Raw genomic sequence first — 12,182 nt, forward strand, 5'->3', positions numbered from 1 at the left:
GTCGAGCACACGCGTTCAGACGCTGGTAGGCCACAGTGTGCTTCCCACTGCTCTAATCAGATGGGAGGCAGTGTAGCTGATGAGTAACCACACTAGATACACAACTAGCAAACACCTTAAGGCAACCATTGCAATGGGGGGTTAACTTGCAGGGCGAATTTACTGCTCTAGATCAAGTCAGCCTGTATTACAAGTGTGTGTATAGATCTATACACGTACTCACACACCTTTCTATTTCTTAACCCTCCAAAACAATGTTTTAACTTTTTTTTTTGTATTTTGTGCAAATTTCTAAATGTTCTACCATTTAAGGCAAAGAGTTCGCATTAAGAAAGGTCAGAAAATAGGCTTATGTTTATCCAAAAGCATTTCACCTTGCATGTTACTGCTTTTTTTTTTTTTTTTAAACATACGTAACTTTGAAGTGTGGACACTGGATCCCCAATATCTTAAATTAAAAAAAAAATCATTTCTAATGACAAACACAGTTTTTAAGGAAAAAAGTTTGATTTGAAGTACAGACACTGGATCCCCAATATCTAAAAAAAATTATTTCTATTGACAAACACAAGTCTTAAAGGGGAAGAAAGGACCAGAAAAAGCAGCTTCAAAAATGCAAGGAAGCAAAGTAAATGGGAAAACAAGAAAAAAAAAAAAAAAAAGATAACTCAAGTTTACTAATACTGAAACTTTCAACAGGCAAAGTTTCATTTTTTAGAATTTTGAGAGCAACTCATTTGGAATTTTAAATAAATAAGCTTAAGTTTATTCACATCTTCTGGTCCAAGCAGAGCTCTAGTGCCATGACTCTGCTTGCTGTTGGTCAAATTCACCTATTAGTCTCTTGATGTGAGCTAGCTTGTTATGAAGATACTCGCATCTGTATTTTTCTTCGTGGTAATTGGGACTAGACTGTGGATGGAAAAAAAACAACACAGGAATAAGACTATGGAATTCATAACACTTTCTCAATGAGGTCAGAAAACTAAGTGATGATACCTACCTGCTTTATCTTCTGATATTCTTGTAAGACTTCTTCATGAACATTCTAGAAAATTAACAATTAGAAATCAGAAGAGAACTTTTTTATTTGTGGTATAAACAGATAACTCACAGTTGGCAAGGGTGTGGGAAATATTAATGATGGAAGGTAATTTGGTACAGTCTTAAAGGAAGGCAGTTTAGCAATTGCCATTAAGATTGCAAATGCAAAGCTGACTCAGTACTTATACTTCTTTGAGATTACTTGTACCTGAATGAAATGACACATGTTCAGTGCTACTTGCTGCAGTGCTGTTTGTAAAGCAGAAGAAAGCAAACACAGTCTAAACATCCACTAGTCCAAACAAAGGAATACTAAGAGGCCATTAAAAATGAGGTAAGTGCTGTATGCGCTTACATAAAAAAATTCTCTAAGATATATGTTGTTTAGTGAAAAGAGCAAAGGACGAACAGTTTTATGTAGTTTGGTATCAATTGTTTATAACGGAGAAACATAATATTATATTCTGAGAATTTTTAATGAAATCAGATAATGTAATAAAATACCTCAACTTACTGGAACATAAGACAATGGTGCATCTTATGGATGATGACATCTTAGGTTCAATTAAACATGGTATATTTGTGAACTTACTTGTGTATATCTTACAATCACACAGCCTTCTCAAAGAATACACTGGGAACTGGTAACACTGATTTCCCCCAGGGAGGAGAACCGAGTTGCAAGGGAAGAGCTAACCCTTCTGTACCATATGACCTGATATACTATGGATCTGACCAGTTTCCAAATGCTTACGTTTGTTCTGCACAGCTCTAATCATCTCACTCTATGGATGGGATTTTGAGTATTTTCAGGCAAGTAAGTAACCTTCCCAAGGTCACACAAATAGAGTAGAGGTAGGAACCAAATGCAAGCCGCCTGGCTCTGGAGCTTGCTCCTAACCACTAAGCAATTCTTAGAATTACATTTTACTTTAAATATAATTGTGGTACCCTAGTAAATAACTATAGAGGAAAAAAAAAAAACTCCTCCTAACCACTATATCACTAACTTCTTGCACTCCCAACCACCTACTCCTCTGGCAAAGTCTTCCATAACTTTAGGCAGCTTGTTTAAAAGATGAAGGCCCACTAATAGAAGACACAGTGAATCTCTAGGGCTTCCTTGGTGGCTCAGCTGGTAAAGAATCTGCCTGCGGGAGACCTGGGTTCGATCCCTGGGTTGGAAAGATCCCCTGAAGAAGGGAAAGGATACCCACTCCAGTATTCTGGCCTGGAGAATTCCATAGACTATAGAGTCCACGGGGTTGCAAAGAGTTGGACACAACTGAGTGACTTTCGCTTTCAGGGCATAGATGCTTTTTCTCATGTAGGTTCCTGCCGGAACAACAGTGGACTACGATGGAGACACCATTTGTGGCCGTGAAATGTGACAAAGTTATCTATCCTATACAAGGAGGGGAACTCCCATTTATACCAGTGCTTTGGCTGAGAGCTCTAAGAACACTGTGGAGACAGGTCAGGCTTCTCCTGCTGTGTGTCAGCTGTAGTAACATACCACTTAAGGCAGACGCGTGAGAGCGGATTAACACCTGCTAACAGACGTCAGTAGCTGCAGTAGCTGGGAGCACCACGCTTTTCTTCACTTAAACCCCAAACCAGAGTGGTCTTAGGCTCCCTTTAATATTCTATGCCAGGCTGAGGTTTAAAATAAATAAATTTACTCAAAATAGTAATTTTGGGAAATAGCATCAGATAAGAACTATAGTCTGAGTTGAGTAGGTAACGCAGTCAAATATTTTGATGAATCCCAAATCCAGCCTTTCGTTTTTTCCTATTTAGTCATCTGTATTTTTCTTAGTACACTACATGTTATGTCACAGGAAGTATATAAGTATATATTACACATTTTATACATATTATGTAAAAATAGTGATTTTTTTTTTTTTTACATTGGCGGAAATAGAGGCTCATCATGTTACTTATTTTTAAGAACTATTTCAAATATTTATTTTCTTAGCTAATTCTAAGTCAAGGCCAAAAGCTGCAGAGAGGTTGGTCTGTGAAAGGACCTGTTCTAAAGGCTAGTAGGATGTCTGGGGATGGGCAGGGTAGAGAGGAAGAAGGTAAAATATGAAAGTCAGTCCATCTAGGAGCACATGTGTTTACCTGATACTCTTTTGAGCCTGGAGAAAGGCGCTTTCGCTGTGCATCCAGTTTGATAAATCTTCTAGCCACAGTCTCCATCCTGGCATGCAAGGCCCTATATTCATCATACTCAGCGTTGAAGTCATCCTTGTAATTCTGGCGTTGCTCGTAGGAGACGATGGCAATATATTTTCTAATAAGACAAAAGGTAAATGGAGAGGAGCTGTAGAACAAATACGATGCACAATATTTAAGCCAAATATTTGGAAACCACATCTGTGCGTTGTTTCCCTAGGTTGAGTCCCACTCTACCACTGCTTGCGGCCTGCCATTCCTTCAAAGACCTTCCAGGTGAAATTATCCCACAGCAGAGTTTTAAAACCTCGGTGAAGGAGAATAAATGTGGGGGGGGGGGGGGGGAAGAGGAAAACCATGGTGGCAATGGAATGAAAGTGCAACTAGAAGTCAGCACTTACACAGAGGTAGATTCCCCACCTTTCTGTACCTGAAATAACTGACTGCCACATTAGCGGCAGGGGCCAGCCCGTCTGTTAAGAGTCACGCGGAGACAGGAGGGCTGGTGGGGCACTGTGAGACCAGGAGAATGTCACACAGTCACCAAGGGCTGAAGGCAGAGCTCTCTCTAGACCTGCTGCTTTACGAGAGGGAGTCTCTGTCTTTCGGCCTCTCACACCTGCTGCCAGCAAGGTGCCTCAGGCTGTTCCCCTGCCTCTCCTCCCATTTCTGACAAGGCAAACATAAAATACAAAAGGGGGATTGTTTTACCATTAAAAAAAATGAGAGACTAGGAAAGATAAAAAGGGGGAAAAAAGGAATAATTCTCTAGCTCTTTTCAAACATTTACTGTCATACTGTAACATAACAAACATTACTGTAACAGAAAGCCAGTTTTATACTGTTAGTTTATTTTCTTAATAGAAAGGCTACAAATGTTTTACCTCAGGGTGTGAGTATCTCTAGGGACCTAGACAGTGAAGGTCATCTTCCCAGTGTCAGTCTGTCAGTGGTGGTAAGTAAATCCAACAGAATTTTAATATTAAAGTTAATATCATTTGTGGATCTGGGTCTTTGCAATCTGTGCTCCTGTCATGGGATGCAAAATTCCCTTGATTTTTTGAGATAAAAACTGAGATTTTGAAGCAGTTTCAGGCAGGAGCTTCAGGGTGCCCTGGGGGTACACATCTATTCTTTATTGAAGAAGATTTTGGGAGTTCAGTCCTCTCCAGAATGGTTTTACACAATCTTACCAGTTTTGTTGAAAATGCAAAATAGCACAGATGTCTATTTGCAAACATGAGAAAAGTGATGCAGTGAGCAACCTTAATGTCCTCATTAATATTTTTATTTATGCTGAGTTAGACCGTGTGGAGGTTTAATTTTCTAAGTGTAATTGAGACAGTGGTAGTACGCTGATTTAAAGCTAGCCCTGCTAGTGTACTTGCTATAAAAGGAACCTCACCAGCCAAGCAGGGAAGCTGTCCTCTCTAGAAAGGTTCCTGGGGATAAGCATTCACAAGCAAAACGGCTTAGCTGAATCTCAGGTTCCATTTGTTATATAAAACATTTATCCCACTTTCTTCAAAATCACACCTGAGGCCACACCCTCCTTATTTAATTTAATTACTCCCTCAGGGAAGAGAGTACCAAAGTGGCCAACAGTTGTGTTGCTATTATAGAAGATTATTTGGTTATACTGACATTTTAATGAAAAGTATTTTGATATTTTTAATAAATACTGTTATGATTCTGCAGTTGGTTCTTAATGTAGTGATGGAATAAAATGTTAAATACTTTGGATAAGTCACAACCACAATCTTATTAAGAAGTGTTCATATTATTAAAAAATTAGGACTGTTGTGGTTCAGTATGAATTATTCAGAGGCTGGTCATTACAGGTTTTATAGGATGTCCTTTTGGTTTTCTTAAGAAACAGGTTTAAGTTCTATATTTTTAGTGATTTTTCTGATATTTCATGCTTTATCACTATTTTAAGAAAATCTGCAATATTTATATAAGATAGCTTTTGTTAAAATAAACTGCTTTTGCTTAAGTAAATTAAGCAGTCATGGAGGTTATGTATTTTCATGATTTTTAAGAGCTAGAAAATGACAAACATACAGAAATGCATTGAGGCAGATGCAGCAACCATCTGTAGATCAGTAAATTAAAAACAAGTTATTAAGTACAGAATTAATTGTTAAGTTGACAAAACATAGCAACACTCTGAATACATGAGGGAAAGGTGAGAATTACTTTTGAGTCTCTCCGCATGATTTTGTCCTATGTAACAAATATACGGCAGTATTACTATTATATAAGAGGAATTCAAAATCCATGGAAAGAGAATGAGAGCACAGGACTGCAGGTGTTATTTGAGGGGGCCACCTTTTGGAGAGGTGACCCACATCAGTGGAACCAGGCACTGTCCCCCATCCATCCCTGACCTGGCTAACAGCGGCAGCAGCTTTTCCAGCCACCACCACCACCAGCTCTTGCCAACACAGACTTTTTTTTTTTTTTTTTTAAAGTTTATGGCCCATTTTAATTTTTATTTATTTATTTATTTATTTTAAATTTTTTATTAGTTGGAGGCTAATTACTTCACAACATTTCAGTGGGTTTTGTCATACATTGATATGAAATCAGCCATAGATTTACACGTATTCCCCATCCCGATCCCCCCTCCCACCTCCCTCTCCACCCGATTCCTCTGGGTCTTCCCAGTGCACCAGGCCCGAGCACTTGTCTTATGCATCCCACCTGGGCTGGGGATCTGTTTCACCATAGATAGTATACATGCTGTTCTTTTGAAATATCCCACCCTCACCTTCTCCCACAGAGTTCAATAGTCTGTTCTGTATTTCTGTGTCTCTTTTTCTGTTTTGCATATAGGGTTATCGTTACCATCTTTCTAAATTCCATATATATGCGTTAGTATGCTGTAATGTTCTTTATCTTTCTGGCTTACTTCACTCTGTATAAGGGGCTCCAGTTTCATCCATCTCATTAGGACTGGTTCAAATGAATTCTTTTTAACGGCTGAGTAATATTCCATGGTGTATATGTACCACAACTTCCTTATCCATTCGTCTGCTGATGGGCATCTAGGTTGCTTCCATGTCCTGGCTATTATAAACAGTGCTGCAATGAACATTGGGGTGCATGTGTCTCTTTCAGATCTGGTTTCCTCAGTGTGTATGCCCAGAAGTGGGATTGCTGGGTCATATGGCAGTTCTATTTCCAGTTTTTTAAGAAATCTCCACACTGTTTTCCATAGCGGCTGTACTAGCTTGCATTGCCACCAACAGTGTAAGAGGGTTCCCTTTTCTCCACACCCTCTCCAGCATTTATTGCTTGTAGACTTTTGGATAGCAGCCATCCTGACTGGCGTGTAATGGTACCTCATTGTGGTTTTGATTTGCATTTCTCTAATAATGAGTGATGTTGAGCATCTTTTCATGTCCAACACAGACTTTTAAGATGAGAGAGTACTCAGCATGGTTTCTTGGATTCCTTTTAGTTAAGAGATGATAACCGGCATTATCATTCCATGCTGTATCATTCCCAAATAAGTATAGCTTTCACCACTACTGTTAAGCAAAGTAACACATTTTTAGTGTAAAATGTTTTCTACTCTGGAAATGAACATTTCATGGGACACGGAGCACTAAACCGCATAGTTTAACTTTGTTACACCATGAGATGCTACTGATAAAGAAAAAATGTTCGTACAGCCCAGGTTCCATTTTCCAGTCTACATGTAAGCTATCTGTTAATTTTCTAAGCTACTGGTGGGTAAATCTGTGTGTCCTTTCACTCTCCATTTTTCTAGGCTCTTGCAACTTAATTATTTTCTTCTTACAAAAGCCTTTGAGTCTGTAAAAAAAAAAAAGCTAGAATTATGTGTCCAAGTTATAATTTCTGTGATGACCAGTTGTAAGAAAGTCACCAGCTTAGCATTTAGCAACTTGTTGTCACAACAAGAAAAATTTTACTGCTCTCTCCTCTTAATTTGATGGCATAGCTTTATTTAAATCAAAAGCCATCTATCTCTACTTTGTATTAACTGCAGAGGCTTAAGCACTTTATCAGTAATAAACTGTCCCTTTGGGCGGGGGTCCCAAATGAATGACTGTGTACTGACAGACTGTCAGCTTTGAAGAGTGAGATCCCTGAAATCTTCCATAATCAAATGCTTGGCCTGGCCTCAGAACAAAGGACAGGCTTCTCTATACTTAAAGGCCACCGAGCAGAGCTCAGGGTAGGGGCAGGCACAACCTGTTGAAGCTGACAGGAGTGGACTGGGGACAAGCAGGCTTATTGGCAGCCTTTCAATTGCAGGGGTGGCTCCAGGACTCTATTTCTGGAACGGCTTACTTTTCTGATTTGCAAATTATGGGAAAAGAATTTGCATACTTTCTAAAATTAAACAGTTCTCCCCCATCGGCAGACATCTGAACTTACATCAAATAATCTGGGAGTTCAATTGTTGAAGAAGGCTCCGTGGAGGCAGTACAATCCTCTTTAACTCCTGCAAAGAAAAAAAAAAATATATATATATTTTTTCAAGCGTTCACCAAACAGTATGGTTACAAAATGCCTATAATTCTAAAATAGATCAGAAACATCTGGAACACTTTTCCTCAAATTCTATTCTTCCATCTCAATAAGCAACAGCGAGCAAGGAATACAATTGAGCACGAACAGTAGAGGCCCTGTGACCAGCGCCAGCAGAACCGACGCCAGGCATTGAAAGCACCCTGGCTACTGCAGTGTCTGCACAATAGAGGAATTCCATCTTAACCCAAGGTCAATCTTCTATGCTTTCAACAACAGTTGTGGCATCTGCCCAGCAATTCAAAGACTGTGGTGGCAGATGCAGCGAGACAATGGGAGATACAAACTTTATATCAACATCTATTTTTCGTAGGATTCAAACAAGGCAGATGAGATAATGAAGTCAGGTAGCAGACTGCTTCAATCACTGTATTTTTGCTGCTATTCTTTTTGTATGCAGACAGCACAATTGGGCAGGAAGTCTCCCCATCAGTTTTAAGTAATTTAAAATGTTATTAGTGAACAATTTACACTCCTCTAATCTCTAACCCTCATAGTCATACATTGCTTTTTTCTTAAAAGGCCAAAATAGATAGATAAATAAAGTGCCAGTCACTCAGAACTATGCTGTGAATCCCTCAGTATTCCATTTGTTTGAATGTACCACTTCCAGAGGGTATGTTTAGACTTTTTATTAGGTAATTTTTTTATCATTCAAAGTAGAATTAAACTAGTAACTCAAACCCAAGGCCTGCCTGCTGGCAAAACATACATGTTCAATATTAAACAAGAGTGAGTATTTAATAATTTCTTGGTTTAATATTTTAAAGGACAAAGCACACTAAACAAATTATGCAGACTTTGTGGACTTACTGTGTGTGCGTATCTGATTCAGGCTTAGGTAAAAGCTTGTTTTTACAACAGCCCGAGTCTTAAAGGAAAAGGCATTGAGTGCTTGCCACCTGGCTTCTCCTTTGCCACAGACACCAGATAAATTCCAATGGGTGCAGAACATGTGGGTCTGAATCGGTCCTCAGTTTATGATAATCTCGACTGGCTAGGCCATCCTCAGTGAAGGATTTAGAGACCAGGTCTGCTGCTCTTGGCTTCCAAGTGGGAAAATAGTCAAACCCTGCTGTAGGACTCAATGTTCTGGGATCCAGTCCTCCCAGCAGACGCCTCTGACTCAGGATTACCTTCTGATGGTGGAAGTATGGAGTGGAGCATACCCAGGAATCTGGCTGACTGAGCACAAAGTTTCACTATTCTCTCTTTTCTTGATCCAGCAAATTCAAGTATGATAGTGTTTGAGGGAAAAAGCTTACAGCTGACTCTTGGGCTGCTATATACTACCATGCTGATCTAAATATTTCAACAGCTATGCTTTGATGAGCAATATACTCAACCCACGTCAGTAAAGGCACTGAATCATACTATCCCCATAATCAAAGCTTTTCTCCTATTGTTAAAACTGTCAGTTAAATCTAAGTACCATATGCTTTCAGTATTATGGATGAATCACATAAAGATAAAATTCCTTAAAGTCTAATCACTGAAGGACATTTTCTAACGTTGTAATTTTCTGGGGAATTTTACCTTAGTTATGCTGGGTTTAAAACTAGTAGTAGTCCTAAATGATAAGCATGGATCTTTTCTATGCTGGTATGTGAGACATTACATTTTAAATATACGGAGTAAGAGAAATCTAATTGTGTCGTTAGGTTTTAAAGATCGCTACACCTTAGATAAGCAGTCTTTCTACCGACTAGCTGTTCTTCAGAAATAAAGCATTAGGCTTCTTTGGTCTCTAGATATTTGACTTTTACAGCTTCCAGAAACTTGAAATGGTTAAATTTATTAATAACAACTGATGTTAGTTTACTCAAACAATATTCTCAAAATTAGGGTGGGAAAAAAAAGGAAAAAAAAACCCCAAAACCCCCAAATCTATCAAGCTAGTCACCAACAGCCTTGCACAAGACAAATTGCTTTCACTCTGAATGAAGATGATGCTACAGATCTGCATATGTAATTTTACCTCATCTGTTTTATAAAGAATTTGACATTTCCCCTGTGCTATTATTAATTAAAGCAGGGTTGACCCTGTTTTTTTGGCAAAGAAGGAAATGAGTATTTTTATTGCTAATTGTGTGTCTGGTTAAATCAGTTCAAGAATGGCATATAATAGGTCATGTTGAGGTTGCACAACACTGTGACAGCTCTGGAGAAGAGCAACAGAGTCCACCTCCTTCTCAAAGGGGGTCCCTGGAGGACCAAAGGCCATTTTCAGATGTCACCATCTTATTAACAAATACAGAAAACCACGGCTAATAGTTGGCTAAGAAGAGACAGAAAGTGACTACTGTAAAATGGAAGAGAAAGAAACTTGCTCCAAAGGACAATACTAAGATTAATAACTAAACAGCAGGTCATTTGATAAAAAAAGCATTACTAATTCTAAACAGCACCCTCTCACACTCAGCATAGCCCCCTCTTCCTGTTCATTTAACCCACTGAGTTGGGTTTTTACAAATGCAAAATACCTTCATTGGAATCCGGATTGGAGTCGTTCAGCTTGGCAATTTCCTCTTCTCTTTTAAGGTCCTCTTCCTTTTCCTCAATCATCTCAACGTCGTGATTTTTTATTTGGTCCTTTTCCTTGTGTTTTTTAGACTTCTTCTTGGACTTTTTGTGAGACGAATGGTTTTCTTCCATAGGCTTTGGACACTTTAGTAGAACTGAACCAGGGGGTAAGGTTTCCAGAGAAGTCCTAGAGGTATATTTGTCTTGCTGGTCCTCATAGATACTACCATCTTGACTAAAACTGTCAACAGGTAGGTCTTGAGTTCCCCGGCCTTCTGGAGTGCTAGGGGAATTGGAGTTAGAATTTACAGTCTGAGGCGGGTTGGAGACAGGCAGGTGGGTTGAAGGCAGCGGTGGAGGAGTAGGGATGGCAGCGGCTGCAGGGGGCGGCGGGAGGCCTGCAGCGGATTTTTCACTGGTGGGATTCAAATGGCCATTTAATGTTGGCGGCACTCTATTTGTCAGGTGAGATATTCGAGCCTTTTTATTCATTAAAGGATCAATGAAATCTGAATCCAAAAGCCGTTTCTAGTGGTGGTGGTGAGGGGGAACAGAGAAGAAAAAAAAGTAAATGAGCCAATTTGCACTAAAATGTAATACATATGTCACTCGTTACCATATGAACTGAGTAATTTTATTCATACTTAAATTTATAACCAATTTAAATTTATCACCAGCATCGTGTTAACTATTCTGAGCTTAAGCCACAACCTATAATAAGTTTTCATGTCTAGTGTAAAAAAACCAGAATCTGGAAAATATGGTTCTTTTTTTTTTTTTTTTTTAATATATTCATTTTTTTGGCTGCACTAGGTCTTAGTTGGGGCATGTGGGATCTAGTTCCCTGACTAGCGATCAAACCTGGACCCCTTGCATTGGGAGCATGGAGACTTAGCACTGGAACACCAGGGAAGGCCCCCTAACATGTTTCTTGAAGAAATAAATCAGATTATACTTTCTGATCATGCAACCCCACCCTCAGTTCCTTGAGAGACTGCTGCTGCTGCTGCTGCTAAGTCGCTTCAGTCGTGTCCAACCCTATGTGACCCCATAGACGGCAGCCCACCAGACTCCTCTCTCCCTGGGATTCTCCAGGCAAGAATACTGGAGTGGATTGCCATTTCCTTCTCCAATGCATGAGAATGAAAAGTGAAAGTGAAGTTGCTCAGTCGTGTCCGACTCTTCGAGACCCCGTGGACTGTAGCCTACCAGGCTCCTCCGTCCTGGGATTTTCCAGGCAAGAGTACTGGAGTGGGTTGCCATTTCCTTCTCCACTTGAGAGACTAGGCCAATTTATGTGGGTTATATCACTCAGGAAGTGTATTAAATAGAGGTGGCCTCCTCCTCCTGCTGGCCATGGCTGACCTACTTATATTCAGTGAGAACCTCCTCTGAATATAACCAACCGTTATTGGTTGTCAGAATCAACAGGGGTAGGAACTGGGCAACAAGCCTACACTTACTTGATCTCTTTGAATGTGCTAAGATGCTCCAGTTATGAGTATTTTGGCTGTTACTTATTATTTCCCCCGTCTTAAGATGGGAACAACCAGCACCTTCAAAATAGTTTCTCTATAAATCTCTATCATTGCTGAAATACTATCCACTTCCTCCCCGGCCCCCCCTCTTAAACATATCTCTTCACTGGATTAGAAGACAAATCTTAACAACTGGTCCATAAAAATAATATGGAATTTCTGTTTCAAAAAATTACAAAAAAAAAATCATGCTAATATCAGCCTAATCCAGCAACAACAATAACAGTGTTTAAAATGAAAAGGGAAGTAGAGAGTTGATCCGCACATCTGTCCCATCTCCCTAAGCCTGGGGAGGGGGTCCAGGGACAGGAGCACTGTCTGCAGCACTGGGGG

The 12,182-nt window shown here is 39.6% G+C and overlaps 1 protein-coding gene across 1 annotated transcript in view; it reads right to left on the minus strand.

Annotated features, from left to right (window-relative positions):
• Positions 1-275: 275 nt before the first annotated feature.
• Positions 276-12,182, minus strand: part of ELL2 (elongation factor for RNA polymerase II 2) — a 70,100-nt gene continuing 58,193 nt past the window's right edge. Inside the window, exons 8-12 of the mRNA XM_043913678.1 lie at positions 10,272-10,839; positions 7,636-7,702; positions 3,172-3,343; positions 1,004-1,048; positions 276-912 (exon numbers count right to left, since the gene is read on the minus strand). Coding sequence (XP_043769613.1) covers positions 796-912; positions 1,004-1,048; positions 3,172-3,343; positions 7,636-7,702; positions 10,272-10,839 — 969 coding nt within the window. The 3' untranslated portion in view covers positions 276-795. The remainder of the gene's footprint in view (positions 913-1,003; positions 1,049-3,171; positions 3,344-7,635; positions 7,703-10,271; positions 10,840-12,182) is intronic.

Source organism: Cervus elaphus, chromosome 9, assembly GCF_910594005.1.
Source record: "Cervus elaphus chromosome 9, mCerEla1.1, whole genome shotgun sequence".
In the NCBI taxonomy this organism is placed as follows: Eukaryota; Metazoa; Chordata; class Mammalia; order Artiodactyla; family Cervidae; genus Cervus; species Cervus elaphus.